The sequence below is a fragment of the Eleutherodactylus coqui genome, chromosome 9, assembly GCF_035609145.1.
Source record: "Eleutherodactylus coqui strain aEleCoq1 chromosome 9, aEleCoq1.hap1, whole genome shotgun sequence".
Taxonomy (NCBI): Eukaryota; Metazoa; Chordata; class Amphibia; order Anura; family Eleutherodactylidae; genus Eleutherodactylus; species Eleutherodactylus coqui.
In genome coordinates, this window is record NC_089845.1 from 34,391,518 (window position 1) to 34,408,226 (window position 16,709).

Sequence of the window (16,709 nt, forward strand, 5' to 3'; positions counted from 1 at the left end):
CCTTCCTTAGTCAGAATCCCTTTTACCCTGTACAAATCTCCCACCTTACCAGCACCAAAGCAACCCCAGACCATCACATTACCTCCACCATGCTTAACAGATGGCGTCAGGCATTCTTCCAGCATCTTTTCATTTGTTCTGCGTCTCACAAACGTTCTTCTTTGTGATCCAAACACCTCAAACTTGGATTCATCCGTACACAACACTTTTTTCCAGTCTTCCTCTGTCCAATGTCTGTGTTCTTTTGCCCATCTTAATCTTTTTCTTTTATTGGCCAGTCTCAGATATGGCTTTTTCTTTGCCACTCTGCCCTGAAGCCCAAAATCCCGCAGCCGCCTCTCCACTATAGATGTTGACACTGGTGTTTTGCGGGTACTATTTAATGAAGATGCCAGTTGGGTACCTGTGAGGCGTCTGTTTCTCAAACTAGAGACTCTAATATGCTTATCTTCTTGCTTAGTTGTGCAACGCGGCCTCCCACTTCTTTTTCTACTCTGGTTAGAGCCTGTTTGTGCTGTCCTCTGAAGGGAGTAGTACACACCGTTGTAGGAAATCTTCAATTTCTTAGCAATTTCTCGCATGGAATAGCCTTCATTTCTAAGAACAAGAATAGACTGTCGAGTTTCAGATGAAAGTTCTCTTTTTCTGGCCATTTTGAGCGTTTAATTGACCCCACAAATGTGATGCTCCAGAAACTCAATCTGCTCACAGGAAGGTCAGTTTTGTAGCTTCTGTAACGAGCTAGACTGTTTTCAGATGTGTGAACATGATTGCACAAGGGTTTTCTAATCATCAATTAGCCTTCTGAGCCAATGAGCAAACACATTGTACCATTAGAACACTGGAGTGATAGTTGCTGGAAATGGGCCTCTATACACCTTTGTAGATATTGCACAAAAAACAGGCATTTGCAGCTAGAATAGTCATTTACCACATTAGCAATGTATAGAGTGCATTTGTTTAAAGTTAGGACTAGTTTAAAGTTATCTTCATTGAAAAGTACAGTGCTTTTCCTTCAAAAATAAGGACATTTCAATGTGACCCCAAACTTTTGAACGGTAGTGTACATGCAATTTACGATTGGTATGAAGTGAAATGGAAGCCGGCGATACTGGCTGAATATTGCTGGAACATTCCAAGGGAGAACACCGGCAGGCAGAAAAGAAATAAGATACTTCTGCAAACATGGCATGTAACTTCTTATACTTTAATCCTTTCCAATCCACTGTCTGACATCTTCCTACATTCTGATTGAAGCTTGTACAGCTCCAATGTCAGAAGACGTCCAACAGGGTATTCTTACCGTATATTGCCAGCCACTCCACTGTCGGAGCCTCTCTGGCGCACACACTGGCTTTAGCCAGCAGATGGCACTGTTGTATAATGACAAAAAGAGAAAGCCTTTTAGGAAATCCTGAACTCAAAATTGGACTGGAAAGGGTTAATGTCACTTCTGGAAGTTCTCTGTTATTACCCATCTGCCACCTGGTGATCAAATGTCCTGCTTATAACTGTATGTGACCCCATCCAGGATGTACTGTTCAGAAGGACATTTAGAAAGCCTTTAATTGCACTTATATGTCCACTTCTACTATTTAGGCCATTGTCTGTAAATCTGTCCCTGACCGTCAAAATCTGAGCACAGATTTGGAATCTGCATCCAAAACTCCGTAAGAAAAGACATTTTTCCATTAAAAATAAAATACGTTTTTCCGGTAACACAGTGATACGCATCAGCAGCCATATTGTTAAATAGGTAACATTTAGGACCGCTGCGTTAGAAGTTACCACATAGAACAACATGGTATATATGTTTCATATAATCGACTGCTCCAAAAACATAGAAAAAGAGTATACTGAGAGCAGATGCTCTTTAACTAAATATCGTCATGCATGTCCTTCATACGGGGGGGATTTTAAAGGGGTCTTCCCTCTATAGCAGCTTATCACCCATCTACAGGATAGGTGATAAGTGTCTGATTTCGGAGACCTCCACCAATCTTGAGAAGAGTGAAGTTCCCCCATGTGAATGCAGTGGTGGTCACACATTCACAGTTCTAAGTCATCTCAGAGGACCTGAATTGGCCATCTCTGGCAGTCCCGTAGAGATAAGTGGAGTGGCAGTGCGCATGGATGGCCCCCGCTCCATTCAGATGGGTGGGATAAGGACCCCTGCTATGATTGGTGGGGCCTCGGCAATCAGACACATATTACCATGTCAGATATGTAAGTTTGTGAGTTGTACCATTTTTTTGGTGTTCCGAGCTGGCCTGAAATAGATATCCTACCCACCAGGCCAACTCCGCGTGGCGCGCCGAACATTCCCGAGTTTAGACTTGCCATTTTATTTTTAGAAAGCCAGTGTCAATGTTAATGAACCTTCAACCTTCTCGGCTTTCACAACTTCGGTACGGAGTTCTAAATGAGGAAAGCGAGGCAGAGCTACTGTAACACTTCTTCTTTCTGAGCGCTGCTCATTGATAAATCTAATGTAACCGCTATGACTGCCCTTCAGTGCATGAATAGCATGCAGAGTTATGGACAATGTGGTTGCTCACGTTTCTCTATTATTCCTTTACAACCGCCACTTAGTACATTTTCACCCGCACGAGATTTGTATGCGTACCTACACTTTCGGGGATCTTTTTAGAAGAAGTTGCTGTGTGTGTGAATGAGCAGTTGCACCATTTCTGGCCATTATCTGACTTGTGCCCAGCATCTTACACCAGTTTCCTCCACGTTCTGTCTCTTTTAATTCTGGCTTTTCACTGAGTTGGTGGGTGGAGAATAGCTGCTGTAATGCCTAATATATACTGTATACACAGAAGAGCAGGTTATCTTATCTGTGTGTGCTACAGGTTAAGAAGTGTCATGTAAGACATTGTACAGCAGTACTGAGCAGTGTAGATGTGATTTTCAGTAGCTGTAAGACAGTAAAGATGATCAGCTGCAGCAGCACGTATGTGTGAGTCTCTTTGTCTCTGTCTTCCGCCAGGCAAATCCCTCCCTCCATAGACTTCAATGAACAGCATGATACATCACCCACCCCAAATTCCTGTAACACATCTCAGAGTTTATTGCTAGAGTTGAACTTCACATGACCGCATGCAATGAACAGCAATTTAGTAGGGCGTCAGACTCTTAGTGGCTAACACTATAGAGTGATTTCCAGCACAAAAATGTACTTTTAGGTAACTAACAAAAGTGAAAATCATTTCTCTATCATCATTGTCGATCACATGAGCACAAGTTTGTTAAAGTGACAGTACTTGTTTAACACCCAAACTAGAATTGCTAATATGGCCTTTTCACAAGGGTCCTTAAATTATATCTATAAATGATTTATTCCAACACTTGCCAAGAATATAATTACCGCAGCCTCCAGCGTTTGGACACCAAGAAGTCTAGATGAATCTAGGCATTGGCGCTCTCCTTTATGCCATGTATGACTTACCTTTTCTGTATGGCTGTCCAGCTGCATTGTCTCCCTGTTCACAGCCTGGGAGAACTAACACAGCCATTGTAGAACTAATCCCATTGCCTGTGACGTGTTCAGGGGGTCTGGTTACAGTTTTGGGGTCATTCTAAGACCACGTAGGACTGAAATGCTGTGGCCTTCTGCGGCGGATGCAGTACAACATGTGGTTGAGATTGTAATTGCTTCAGATTTGTCTTGCGGAGTTCGCTCTAGTTTTATTTTCGGGGGGAGGTCTTATTTTACATACCTAGCAGGCTCGGTCCGGGTCCTCCCACTGCTTTCCGGAGCTTCGCCGTGCGTCCTGCAGTCCTCGTATGTCCACAGAAAATCACTTCCTGCTTACGGGCTTCATTAATCCCGCCTCCAGGAAGCGATTGTTCTGATTGGCTGAGCAGCACTTGAGAACCAATCAATGCAGCACTCGATGAACCAATGCGATGGCTGTTATTGGTTCATCCAGCAGTGCATTGATTGGCTGAGCAGCAGTTGAAGAACCAATCATAGCTTTCGCGTTGTGGAGGCGGGATTTATAAATTGGCTGAGCCATGGCATTGATTGGCCAATTCATAAATTCCACCTCTAATGCAACAACTATAATTGGCTGAGCAATCGGTCGAAGAACCAATAAATGTAGTGCTGAATGAACCAATCACAGCCATCACATTGGTTTATCGAGCGCTGCATTGTTTGGTTCTCGAGCGCTGCTCAGCCAATCGGAGCTATCGCTTCCTGGAGGCTGCATTTATGAATCCCACAACCAGAAAGTGATCCTCTGTGGGCGAACAAGGACTGCAGGACACACGGTGAAGAGCATGCACACAGAGTATGCTAGGTAATGTATAATTTTTTTTATGTATTGCAGCTAGGGCTTATTTTCAGGGTAGGACTTATATTTCAAGCCTCGCCAAAAATCCCACAAATCGGGGTAGGGCTTATTTTCGGGGAGACTTGGTAGTACAGAAAGATAGATGAGTTTATGAAGACTGAAAACTTGTGCATGTTTACAGACGGAGGGCTGCTGGCCTCATCTCTTTAATCTCAGACCCAGAAATCTCTCTCTTTTCTATTATCTCCACAACGGAGCTGGCAGGACTGGCGAATACTTCTGATGCCATCCATTAGGCCGCAGCAAGAAGTTAGATGTTTGCAGTTTCTGGTATTCGCTGTGAAGTGCTCGTACGCTGCAAGCGCCCCGGCCTCTGGAGCTGCCGGCCCCGTATACTGGCTGCATGATGAACAGCTCCACAACGTCTTAAAGCAGATTAATGGCTCAGTTAGAAGCACATTAGAATGATCAAAACCCTTTGTTCAATGCAGCCAGCAATTAATACACGATTAACTGTAAACTTTGCATGCATGAACGGTTAGGCACAAATGACTGAAACTGAAAGGAACCCTTAATTTATGCTCACTCCTGCGGAGGGAATATTAAATTACTTGTGGGTCTCCGCAGCGTCGCTGCAGTTAGGAAGCACATCTCCTTTTAGAGGGCCCTGCTGCAGAAGAATGTTTGGATGGTTTTAATGAACTGTGTGATGACTAGATTATGGATAGATTAACCCATACAATACTGGGGCAAAGTTATAATCCAAACTGATCGGTTTTTGATTTTTTTTCCAAATTCTTCTACTTTCCGTGTTCAATAACTTTAACTGGGATGCCCATGCCAAGCATGTCTCTTTGTCCGGGTAAACGGATCTAGGCCGTATAGTGTAACACTCCGAGGTCAGATGGAAATGGCAACAAGGACAGTCAGTCTCCCAGAAGTGTATATTTACAATGTAGCAATATTCAGACTCCATAGGCAGATACCTTGTCATGTATTTGTAGTGGAAAGTGGGGAAAGAGCTGTTTACAAAGCAACAGTCACCATAGAACACAACAATAACACAATTACTTAACCCCTTAAGGACCGGGTGTTTGGGTACTAAAGGACCAGACACTTTTTAGGGATTTTACCCATGTGGTGGTTTTACTGCCCTTTAAGTACAACCCTTGCATCCCCAGGTCACCTACTTTTAGCCCATAAGCGTATCTCATAGGACTTTGTCTTAATATGCATTTATGTGTACGATAAAGATAAACTGATTTATTGTAGTGTTATAATGGGACATTGTACAAAAAGGCTCCAAAATCCATATCGGTAGCTTTAACCCTTTCCAATCCACTGTCCGACATCTGAAGACATTATGATTTAAGGCTGTACAGCTCCGATGTTGGAAGACGTCCGTCAGGGTTCTCTTACTGTATATTGCCAGCCTCTCTGCTGTCAGAGCCTCTCCAATGTGTCACCTCATGCAGTACTGGATTTAGCCAGCAGATAGCGCCATTGTATAATGGCAGAAAGAGTAAGCCCCCTAGGAAAACCAGGATACAAATTGGATTGGAAAGGGTTAATTAATATAGTAATGAGTATAACACAAGGGTGCACAGTGCAGATGAACGATGACCTACAGACATGAGGCCTTTTCTGTCATTTGTAAACGTTTTACATTAGCAAAGTTCAGTATTCTACATAATAAAATGCTGGGTCCCCTCTTGTTGCAGCTCAAAAATAAATAAGCATTCCACTGTGAGGTAAGGGCCTACCCAGAAACCAAAGGATTCCTTGGCAAAATGTAATATGCGCCACAACCCCCTTGGAGAGCTCCGATACTTTGTAGCACTTTTCTAATATAATTTTAGGGGAATATTCATTAACGTTCAAGAGGTGCGCCCGTGTCTCTCCCCACTTCATAGACAGGTTGCTCCATAAATTTGAGGTTCCACCCGAACGTTGATTGTCTTGTTTTTTTTTTAACATACTATGATGGACAGCTCCTTAGTAAAAAGTAAGAACATTACACATGCCCCCAGTCTGTGGCGTTCCGATGGAGTTAGTGATGGTGACGGTGTTTAATTGTACATCTACAGTAAACCCTTTTGTTTGTACCAGTGACACATCTTGTTAAGGTTTGTATGGTCAACATGAATTAATGTCAGAAGAGAAGTGGACAAAGGTTTAATTCTAGCCTCACTATACAAATTTTAACCCCCTTTACAGTTTAGGATGAATTCAGTTCTTCTGCAAGGAAAAGACATTACAGTTCTACTTCAAACAGTTGTAGCTCTAGTTCTAGTAAAGCTATCAAAATGCCATGGAAGAAATGACATGGACTTTTCTATATGTTATCAACCCCCTATTAATCAGGAGAGCAAATTTGCGCTCTCATTGTCATACATGGGGGTCTTTTTTTCCCAGAAAAGGAGATAAAAACTTCCTCATCTATTGACTCTTCTACACCATTTAAGGCCATATATTTACACAAGTTCTTACCGTGTCTAAGAGGGGCAGAACTTGCACTGCAAAGGAATCCATTTATTTTAATGGGTTCATTCACATGAGTGATTTTATACTCAGACCATTTGTCCAACTTTGAAAAATTGCCCAACGTCCTATTGTTGTGTGAGTGTCTCACGAGAATAAGAGTTGTAATGTGCTGTGCGATGCGAGTTGTTTCAGAGAATCTCAGATGCAACTTGCTCTTGTGTGTGTGAATATGACCTAACCTTACAGATGCTGCAATCATTGCTCATCGTGGCATGTAAATGTTTTAGCAGAAAATGTAAAAAGTTTTTTTTTCCCCCCCTTACACAAGGCTTTAAATATAAAAAAAAAACCTGCACATAATTAGTATTGCCAGATCCATTACAGCCCATACTATAAAAAGTACAGTATTCAGCACTGCAAATTCTGTAAAAAAAAAAAAAAAAGAAAGAAAATGCCAAAATAGCCGTTTTCTTTCAATCTTGCTGCCCCAGAACAAAAATAAAAAATAATCAAAATGGCATGAATGTACCTCATCGTAGTACCGATAAAAACTACAAGTCATGCCTCAAAAAAAAAACAAGCCCTCATACAACTCTATCCACGAAAATTTTGTTATTGGAATGTGGAGACACAAAAAAAGTTGTTTTTTTTTTTGTTTTTGTTTCTTACAAAAAAAGTGTAAATATTATGCAAAAGTAGTGAAACAGAATGGAAGCTTTTATAAATTTGGGGTTGTGATCGTAATGACCAACATGGTGAATGTCCTAAAAATGAATCGCAATAAACAATGATGAAATGCCTTTTATTTTTTCATTGGCCACCAGCAAAAAAAATTAAGCCATTTAATACATTATATGTATCCGAAACCTGTTATTATAAAGGTTAACACTTGTCCTGCAAAGTACAAGGGGTCATACAGCCACATAAATGAAACCTCATGACCACTGGAACACAAAAGGGTAAATGATTTACTGGTTTTTAAGGCTAAAATTACTTCGATCTCTAAGGGGGGGGGGGGGGGGGTTGCATTTAACCCTTTCCCATCCACTGTCTGATGCCTGAAGACATTATGATTTAAGGCTCTACAGCTCCGATGTTGGAAGACATCCGTCGGGGTACTCTTACTTTATATTGCCAGCCTCTCTGCTGTCGGAGACTATCCATTGTGTCACCTCATGCAGTACTGGCTTTAGCCAGCAGATAGCGCCGTTGTATAACAGCAGAAAAAGAGTAAGCCCCCTAGGAAAACCAGGATACAATTTGGATTGGAAAGTGTTAAAGGGGTATTGTAGACTTTTTTCAACTAATGACCAATTCTCTGAGAGCGCCGTGCTTCTATTGCACTTCCTGCTCTTGTTGTGGACAGACCTGGCCGTCCTCTCCATAACAGCAGCGTCTTTCCAATACTTTGTACCCAGAAAGAGAAGTCTTTACAGTTTATGTTCTGCCAGAAGCTGGTAAGTATTTTGCTTAAAATCTGTTATTTATCCCCAAGAGAAACTAAAAATGGTTCAGCGGAAAAATGTACTGAAATCACCCCAGTAAGCCTCTTACATTTCCTTCTCCTTACTGGGGGGACTCATTGAGTCGCAGATGGAACATTCTTTGATTACAATCCTGTATAAATTGACTTTTGACGGGATTCACACATCCAATTTTTTGATCCAAAGTCAGGAGAGACGACAAGATGAGGAAATCCCATAGAGGAAAGGCTTGGACTTGCCCTGAGACATAAAGTTATGAGCTTCAGAATAAGGCAATGCAAAAACATTCGGAAATGTGTTTTTATAGTGCAAAAGTACTAAAACATCATGTGACCCGCAGAATGAAGATCATTTGTCATTCATACCGCCACAAATCTACAGTCTTTCAATACATCGTATGTATCCCAATGTGGTGCCATTAATAGTCCAACTCTTCTGGCAGGCAGCGAGCCTCTGGTGGCTCCGGTGATGTAGAATAAAAGTTGTCACCTTGTAAAACCTTTGTCAGTATGAGGTAAAGCCGTTTTAAACGTTGTCTTTTGATTGGCTCCCCACTGGTTTCCTCCTGTCTCTAACACTTTTCTTCACCCATAATGCACCTCTCGCAAGAAAAACTTTAGATACTTGAAAAAATATTCCATTTCGTGTCTGTACTTCTTTTTGAGAACGCTGTCCCAGTCAGTGAGGGCATCTCTAAGCTGAGCGCATTTCTTCTTTAAGTTCCGTGTTTCTGGCTCCTGCATAAAACATTGTGTTAAAGTTATTACATTACTGTCACTATTTCCTAAGTGCCTCCAAAACTGCACCTTTTGTTGTTCTCTCTGGGCACAACTATTTCCTATCTGCAGGACTAACATTTCAAGAATTTCACAGTTCCAGACATACTTATTTTGGAAGTATTACTGTTTTTATGTGACTTTACTTTCATAATAGGGGTTGTCCCGCCTCTACCTGTTTTGCTGCCGGGAGCAGACCGCTCCATACATTGTGCAGTGACCCAGGTTGGTACTGTAAGCTAAGTTCTATTGAAGTGAATGGGACTCAGCCTGCAGTACCAACTTGGGCCACTGCAAAATGTACAGAGCTGTCTGCTTCCTGCAGCAAAACTGCTAGAAGTGGGACAACCCCTTTATTCTATTGTTGAATGAAGAGTATGAAAGAGATGCATAAAATATAACCACTTTGATTAAATAAATGTATCACATACACTTTAAACATGGGTACCACAGCACAAACTCCATCCCCACTGTATATCACCGTGTCATAAATGAATATAACCCGACAAGACCAGCACCAAAAAAAAAAAATATATATATATATATAGATAGATATACAAAGGCTGTGCAATAAATATTAACAGTGCAATAGTGCTCCAGTATATAGCTACATAATGCCAAGGTCATGTCACTAAGAATAGAAATACTAGCTCACCCCCACCAGGGCGTCGTCCTCTATCAGAGAGATGACGGGCCCAACTGGTCTGCGCCGGACCCCAGGTTCCCAGTCCTGACGTCTGCTCCCACAGCCTCTCTGGCTAGCAGCCAGCTTTCTCCCCCTGAGTGTGAAAAGAACTGATCTTTTTATCTCACCTCCTGCCACACCCACAGGTGTTGTCTCACTTTTCAGGTTCCAGAATGCCTGTCTATTCCTCTCTGCAGGCCATTGCTGTATATTGCACTCCTACAAGGCATATAATAAGTGTAGTGATGCACTTTTGATGATTAGAATATTGTATTTTATAGACCTCTGTGTGTTTATCCCCCACTATCATTGGTCTAGATGAGAAGCTGCTAGAATACCTGAAACAAAGGTCACAGCATGCATTTCCTGCTTGTTCATCACCTGAACAGTTTCATGAGGAGTCCTAGACGTTTTTTCCTTAGGGGAACATGGTATTGGGCTGTGAATTCCACCCCCATATCACCCATCTGAATTCCCCAGGGATATGAGTCATTTTCATGTTAAAACCGCCTCACATCATTACAGGGAAGTAGGGATCCTCGGAGGAACGCAGAGTTTCCAAGGTTTCCATGGGAGACTTTGCCTCGTATCGCATGCACTTTACACAGGGTGCGGTGCTGCCTGCTCCATTGAAAACAATGGGCGCTGCAATGCGAGAGCGCGCACAAGATGGAACATGCCACTATTTGTTTCCTGCATGGCTGAGCCGTGCAGGAAAACATTGCTCTTGTGTATGACCTCCTTCAAAAGAATGGGATTCATATTTGTGCGAGATTTGTGCATCTTGCAACGCATAAATCTCCCGCAATTTTCGCCCGTGTGAAGGCAGCCTTAGTGGTGATGGGATTCTGTGATAAATGTCTATTCCGGCACAATTTCTTCTAAGTAGTGATTTCTCCGTCGAGTCGCGGTCATACTGTACACTCCGCTGCACATAACCAAGGTTTGGTTTTACTGTATTGAATGTGTCCTTATATATTATTATATATCAGAATCTGTAATTACAAGAAAATCTTCCTGTTTATTGCAGTTGTTACAATCTGCCTGTTCATAGGAGCGGCACCCGGTAATAATGTATCCAATGTGTTTCACAACGCTGCTCTTTGGGATTTCGGACCCAGCATTGCCCAATGGCTCACCGGCGGCACAGAGCTTCTGGAATAGTTTACTAACAAACACAAGCGAGGCTTTCATGCGTTACCGGAGCCCCACCGATGGGATCTGCAGAAAGTCCGAGTGATTTACTGTCTAAGAAATCTGCACCCAGAATCCAAATACTTGAGGAAGCAAATCAAACTCTCGTCTGGCAGCGGGCGGTGTGCGAGTGCCGGGCAGATCCTGTCAGCCCAGAATAGATGCCGTTTTGCTAAACACATATTTTGCTTTGCCAGATCCGAGCAGGAAGCAAATCTCACTCATTAGTTGTAGCACTCGGAGATAAATATAGGCAGCAGACCCAGGAAAGAGCCGTCTCCGGCCCGTCGGAACTTGGATGAAGCCGTCACACGTGCCGTCACTTCATTATTGCCTTTGTTTAGATCATAAAATGAAGCTGATCAAACTGAATGGAGAAACAAATAATGACCTGCAGGGTTACTTACAGTCATTCCACCACCTCCTACCCCACTGAAATGGAGTTCTGCATCTTAAACTTTGATACAAAGTAGCTAACTGGGAAGGTTCCTGAGTTGTTTATCAAATCCTTGAAGCAAAAGTGTCCACAGATTACCAAAATAACTGTAAAGTTCTGCAGATATGTATGATGGAAGTGGTCGCAAGTACTGTGTTTATAGTCTGTATGGCTATAGGGGTGCGGAGATGGCAGTTGGACCCCCATTCTGGTAACACCAGTCATATAGCATATGGTAGGTGGTGGTGGTGCCCCGTCACCGGGGATGGGGGCGCAGAAGTCCGGCCTCTAACTAGATAGTCTTACATGTATATGTTCTGTGGTGGTGGTGCCCCGTCACCGGGGGTGGGGGCGCAGATGTCCGGCCTCTAACTAGATAGTCTTACGTGTATATGTTCTGTGGTGGTGGTGCCCCGTCACCGGCAGTGCGGGCGTGGAAGTCCGGCCTCTAACTAGATAGTCTTGCATGTATATGTACTAATATAACTGGTAATTGTGTTTATTTTCAGCTTCACGGTGCGGCGACGACACTGGCATCTGACTTACTGAAATACCACGCCGATCACATTGTCCTGAAAGCACTGAAGATCGCCGGAGCAGAAGGAAACCTGGAAGCCGTGGCGGAGTATACCTGCAAGCTATCGGAGCAGAAGGAACAACTGGTGGAAGTGAGTTGCCACAACCTGATTACTCCTTGAGACTTCTTCTCATGCGGGGGTGATTATGAACCGGTAGATTTCCTCTGACGCACTTCTAGCATCGTACTGCCGGTGCTGCTGGGGGTCACTTGGCAGACTTGGTGCAGTTTTAACTTCAGAATAGAAAATCAAAGTCAAAATTTAGACAAAATTTCCCCCAAATTGTAACATTCTGATGCGTCTCATTGACTTGTAATGAGGCTTGCCAGTTTTCGGTTATTGTGTTTGGCATCTGTGTTGGCTAGAAAAATGCTGTAGTCAAAAACAAGCAGCGCCCCTGGTGGCCAGTAAGTAGCAGAGCAGAAGGCCAGTTCCTCACAGCTGCGATACATCTGCATTTGCGCGTCCATTATATTTGGGCTCCAGAAGAGTTCCATGGTGATCAGTCTTCGGTTCAGTCCAGGCGCGCAGGTTACCATCTCCATGCCGTTCTCTGCATGAAAGACGGGAATCCAAGATGGAAGCTACCCTAAAATAGCCGAGCACTGACGGCGCACCCTGCCATGTTTTCCCATAGTGGCACCTTTCATGGGTGACTCGCCATAAGATGTACTATGGGGTTTACTTTTGCCAATTGTAGCAATGAGTTGGCCTTATAGAATGGACGTTGTTGACACGGCTTGTTATTTATGGCAAATCTTCAAAGAAATAGGCGTCAGCCGCGCCATTTGTTTCGTTTGAAAAACTGAAATGGAACAGAATGAAACAGAAATAGTTCAGTTTTTAATGAAAACCTGTCAAAATCAATGGTGAGCAAAACTGAAACGTTTAACCCTTTGCAATGCAATTTTAGATTCAGGGTTTCCTAGGGGGTCTTTCTCTTTCTGCCATTTTACAATGGTGCCATCTGCTGGCTAGAGCCTGTACTGCAGTATGTGACATGCTGGAGAGGCCCCCGACAACAGAGCGGCCAGTAATCTACAGTAAGAATACCCTGCCGGACGTCTTCCGACATCGGAGCTGTACAGCCTTCAATCAGAATGTCTTCAGACGTCAGTCAGTGGATTGGAAAGGGTTAATTCCGCTTTTATTTCCGCTTCTCTGCTCCTCAGATGCATAACTGAGCCCGCGCGGTCGTGTCCTGCAGCTCGCGTGGTTGTTCTTTATTACATAAGTGCATGGATGGTTTTGGTTACTAAGGGGTTTCTGTTGGTTCTTGCAGACGTGTCGGCTGCTCAGACATGTTTCAGGCACGGAACCTTTGGAGATCGCATGCATTCACGCAGAAGATACGTTCCAAGTCACTGGGCCGCAGGTATGGAAGCTCTGAGATTACTGTGCTTGCTGTTTAATATTGCACGTGGAAATAGAAAGCAGGCGAAGAGTTAACAGCGGGCTTCTCCCGGGGGGTTGTGTTCTAGCCCGGTTCCCATGTAGGATGCCGACAACCATTGGGGGGGGGGGGAATATGAGACCTCTTGTCAGTCTTACATTGGGGAGAGAAGGGCCAAGGAATAGAATGTAGAGGGGAAGAAGCTGAAGGAGACGACATAATCCGTTTATAATAGTAGAAGAAAATGTAATTAGGACGACTTAAGAAATAAAGCATCTTGTTTATGTAGCAAAACTACTTCAACCAACGAGAACATTTGCAGACAAGTTAAGATGCTGCCAAAGTGTATTCTTAGCTGCGGCGCTGGTAGTTAGAAGAAATCTGTAACTGGAGCCCAAGAGCTGGCAGCGGGCAGGACAAGATATGCCTCTCGGGCCTGAAACAGAACCAGACCATTCTAATAAAGGGGTCGGGGCGAAACTCAGAATGTCCCTAATGTTTCCACTTACTGCCATTATTCCACACCTGCAAATCATTAAACTGAACCCCAGTACCTTTTTTTGCTGACCTGCTTTCCATCCAGCCTCAGATCTCTTCACACAGGGGAGTGCAAAAAACTACATCTCCCACAATGCCGTTCTGCCAGTTAGTGCATTCATGTCTGTACAAGCTTTGTGATTACAGAGTATGAAGGCACTGAGCGTGCCTGACCAGTAATACCGTACGGGACGTAACTGCTAGATACCGACGGAGCACTAAGTAAGAGGGACCACCGGTAAAGTAATACCCTTTTTCCCGATAAGCCCTACCCCTATTTTAAGGGAAGGGGGGTGAAATATAAGCCCTAGCTACACTAGGTTAGAGAATAAAATGTATACTCACCTGGCCGCCAGCATCTGTGTCCCTCGCATTGGTCTCCAGCGCTGTGGCAGGCTGCAGTCCTCAGCGCTGACAGGGTTCTCTTCTAGTGACGGGGCTTTGAATACCTGAATACCCCGCCACCGTTAAGTGCTGTGATTGGATTGAGAGCTAGCCAAATGGGGCCGGCGCTTGATGAACCAATCACAGCGCTTACCAAAGGCGGGGTATTTAAAGCCCCGTTACCAGGAAAAGAGCCACATAACTTTATTTTCCCATTAATGAAGCTGTGTGGAGGCTCGTTTTTTGCGTGATCGGCTGTAGTTTTAAGTCCCAACATTTTTGTGTAAATACAACTTTTTTTTTAAATTCAAGGATTGTATTTTTTTTTTTTATTTGGACAGCATTCATTGCGCAGTATTAATAATGCAATACTTAGTTCATGCTTTTTCTGGTGCTGCAGTACTAATTATTATGTTTATTTTTATTGTTTAGATTCCTTCGTGAGAAAAATTTAAAAAAAAAAAGATTTTGGGAATTTTTATTTTTAATTAAAAAAAATTGATTTTACTCAATTTTACATTTTTTTTCTTAGTTCCCATAGAGGACTTGAACTTGTGATCATTTGCTTCTACAATATACTGGAATACTTCAGTAGTGCAGCATATTGTAATTTTAACATTCACGTACTAAGCCTTGCCACAGGCAGAGCCTAATGGGTTAAATGTTTGGCAGCCTTGGTAGCCTTTAGGCTGGCTGATGGATTACACATCATTGTCAGGTTTGACAGCGCGTGCACAATGTCAGACGGCTGCGACCAGAGCAGAACATTTTTAGATTTCTATAGACTTAAGAGTGTGAGGGCATATGTTATTTGCGGGACAACTTTTAGTTTTTCATTGGTACAATTTTAGAGGTGCATGCGATTTTTTTTTTTTGATTTTTTTAATTTTTTTATTTTTTTTTGATTTTTTTCTGCGCTCTTTCTTCGGGGTCTTGCGATCCAAATAGGGAAACTACCAGGTCTCCACAATATGCAACAGAGTATATTTAATTGTACTATTTGTACCTAAAAACATATGGGTTTTGCAACGCGTTTCGGCACTCTTATAAGCGCCTTTTTCAAGCCTTGTGGAGACCTGGTAGTTTCCCTATTTGGATCGCAAGACCCCGAAGAAAGAGCGCAGAAGGAGTTTTTTGCTTGTTTTATATTACTTTCTCCCCCATTGTTTGGTGCAATACCCACTGGGGTTTTCCTACTGCTGCATCTCCTTGATTTGAGGATTTTTTTTGGATCCTGCACAAAGGAACATCTGTAGTTCTACAGGCAAACGGGGATCATCGGTGCAAGCGGGTTATCTTCCCAAACGTGGGGATCCTGCTTTGCACCAGGTGAGTAGAAAAATCCCCCATTTGTTATTTCGTATTTCTGTGTGGTGGCGCGGATCTACACTTTGTGATTTTTTGGGAAAGTGTAAAGAACAGAAATATGATATTTTGGATTCTTATTAAATGAAGCTTGCTGTGCTGGATAAACAGTCTAATGTTTTATAGTACGGCTGTTACGAATGTGGCAGTACCAATTATCTGCATTTTTGTTTTATGATTTTGAATATTTTATTATAAATATGGTAAAAGGAGGATTTAAACTTTTACAAATTTTTTTTTTTTTATAATTACTAAAACTTTATTGATCTTGTTTTTACTTTTTTTTTTTTTTTAAGTCCCCCTAGGGGACCACAACTTGCAATGTTTTGATTGCTCCAGCAGTATAATGTAATGCCTTTCAGAAGGCCCCCAGCTGCGATAACACTCGCATGGTTCACTGCAATCTCATTGCGGGGGGCTATATCGTTCGGGAGATTTAAAAGCTGCTGTCAGAATTGACAACAGCATTTAAAGAGTTAATAGCCCCATTGGGTCGCGCGGCTCACCGCAGCTGTTGCTGCCATGTGTCGGCTGTAAGAAATAGTCGGCACCCAGGATGTATAAAGGGAGGTCGCCCTGCGATCGCCCTTTATATACGTCCTGCATCTGGGGGACGTAATTACACTGTAGGGCGGTCTCTAAGGGGTTAATACTTTATAAATATACATTATTTTTGATTTTTACCATATTTTGCAATTTCCAGATCATGTCGGCGGCAGAAACACTAGCGCTACATCCAACGAGCAAGATTGCTAAAGAAAACTTGGATGTCTTTTGTGAAGCCTGGGAGTCTCAGCTGAGCGATATGTCCATCTTATTGCGGGAAATCAATGATGTGTTCGAGGGAAGGCGAGGTAAGAAATGCGTGATGACGAACGTCTTGGGTGGATTGCTTAGCTTATTCTGTCTTCATAATATCCATCTTCTTGAGGCCAATGCTGCGGTAGGTGCAAACATAAAATGTACATAATGGGTATACGCGTCTTTACCGCAGGGCTCATGTCCACGGGCATTTCTTCACCGCGCATTACTCGTGCGACGCATGGCCGCGTAATATGCGGTGAATGGAGTCAGTGGACTTTTATTGAT

General features: G+C 43.0%; 1 protein-coding gene across 1 annotated transcript in view; it reads left to right on the top strand.

The window, feature by feature from the left end:
• CTNNAL1 (catenin alpha like 1) overlaps positions 1 to 16,709 on the top strand; it is a 185,495-nt gene that overhangs the window by 134,439 nt on the left and 34,347 nt on the right. Inside the window, exons 9-11 of the mRNA XM_066579218.1 lie at positions 11,873 to 12,031; positions 13,224 to 13,316; positions 16,324 to 16,474. Of these exons, the coding sequence (XP_066435315.1) occupies positions 11,873 to 12,031; positions 13,224 to 13,316; positions 16,324 to 16,474 (403 nt within the window). The remainder of the gene's footprint in view (positions 1 to 11,872; positions 12,032 to 13,223; positions 13,317 to 16,323; positions 16,475 to 16,709) is intronic.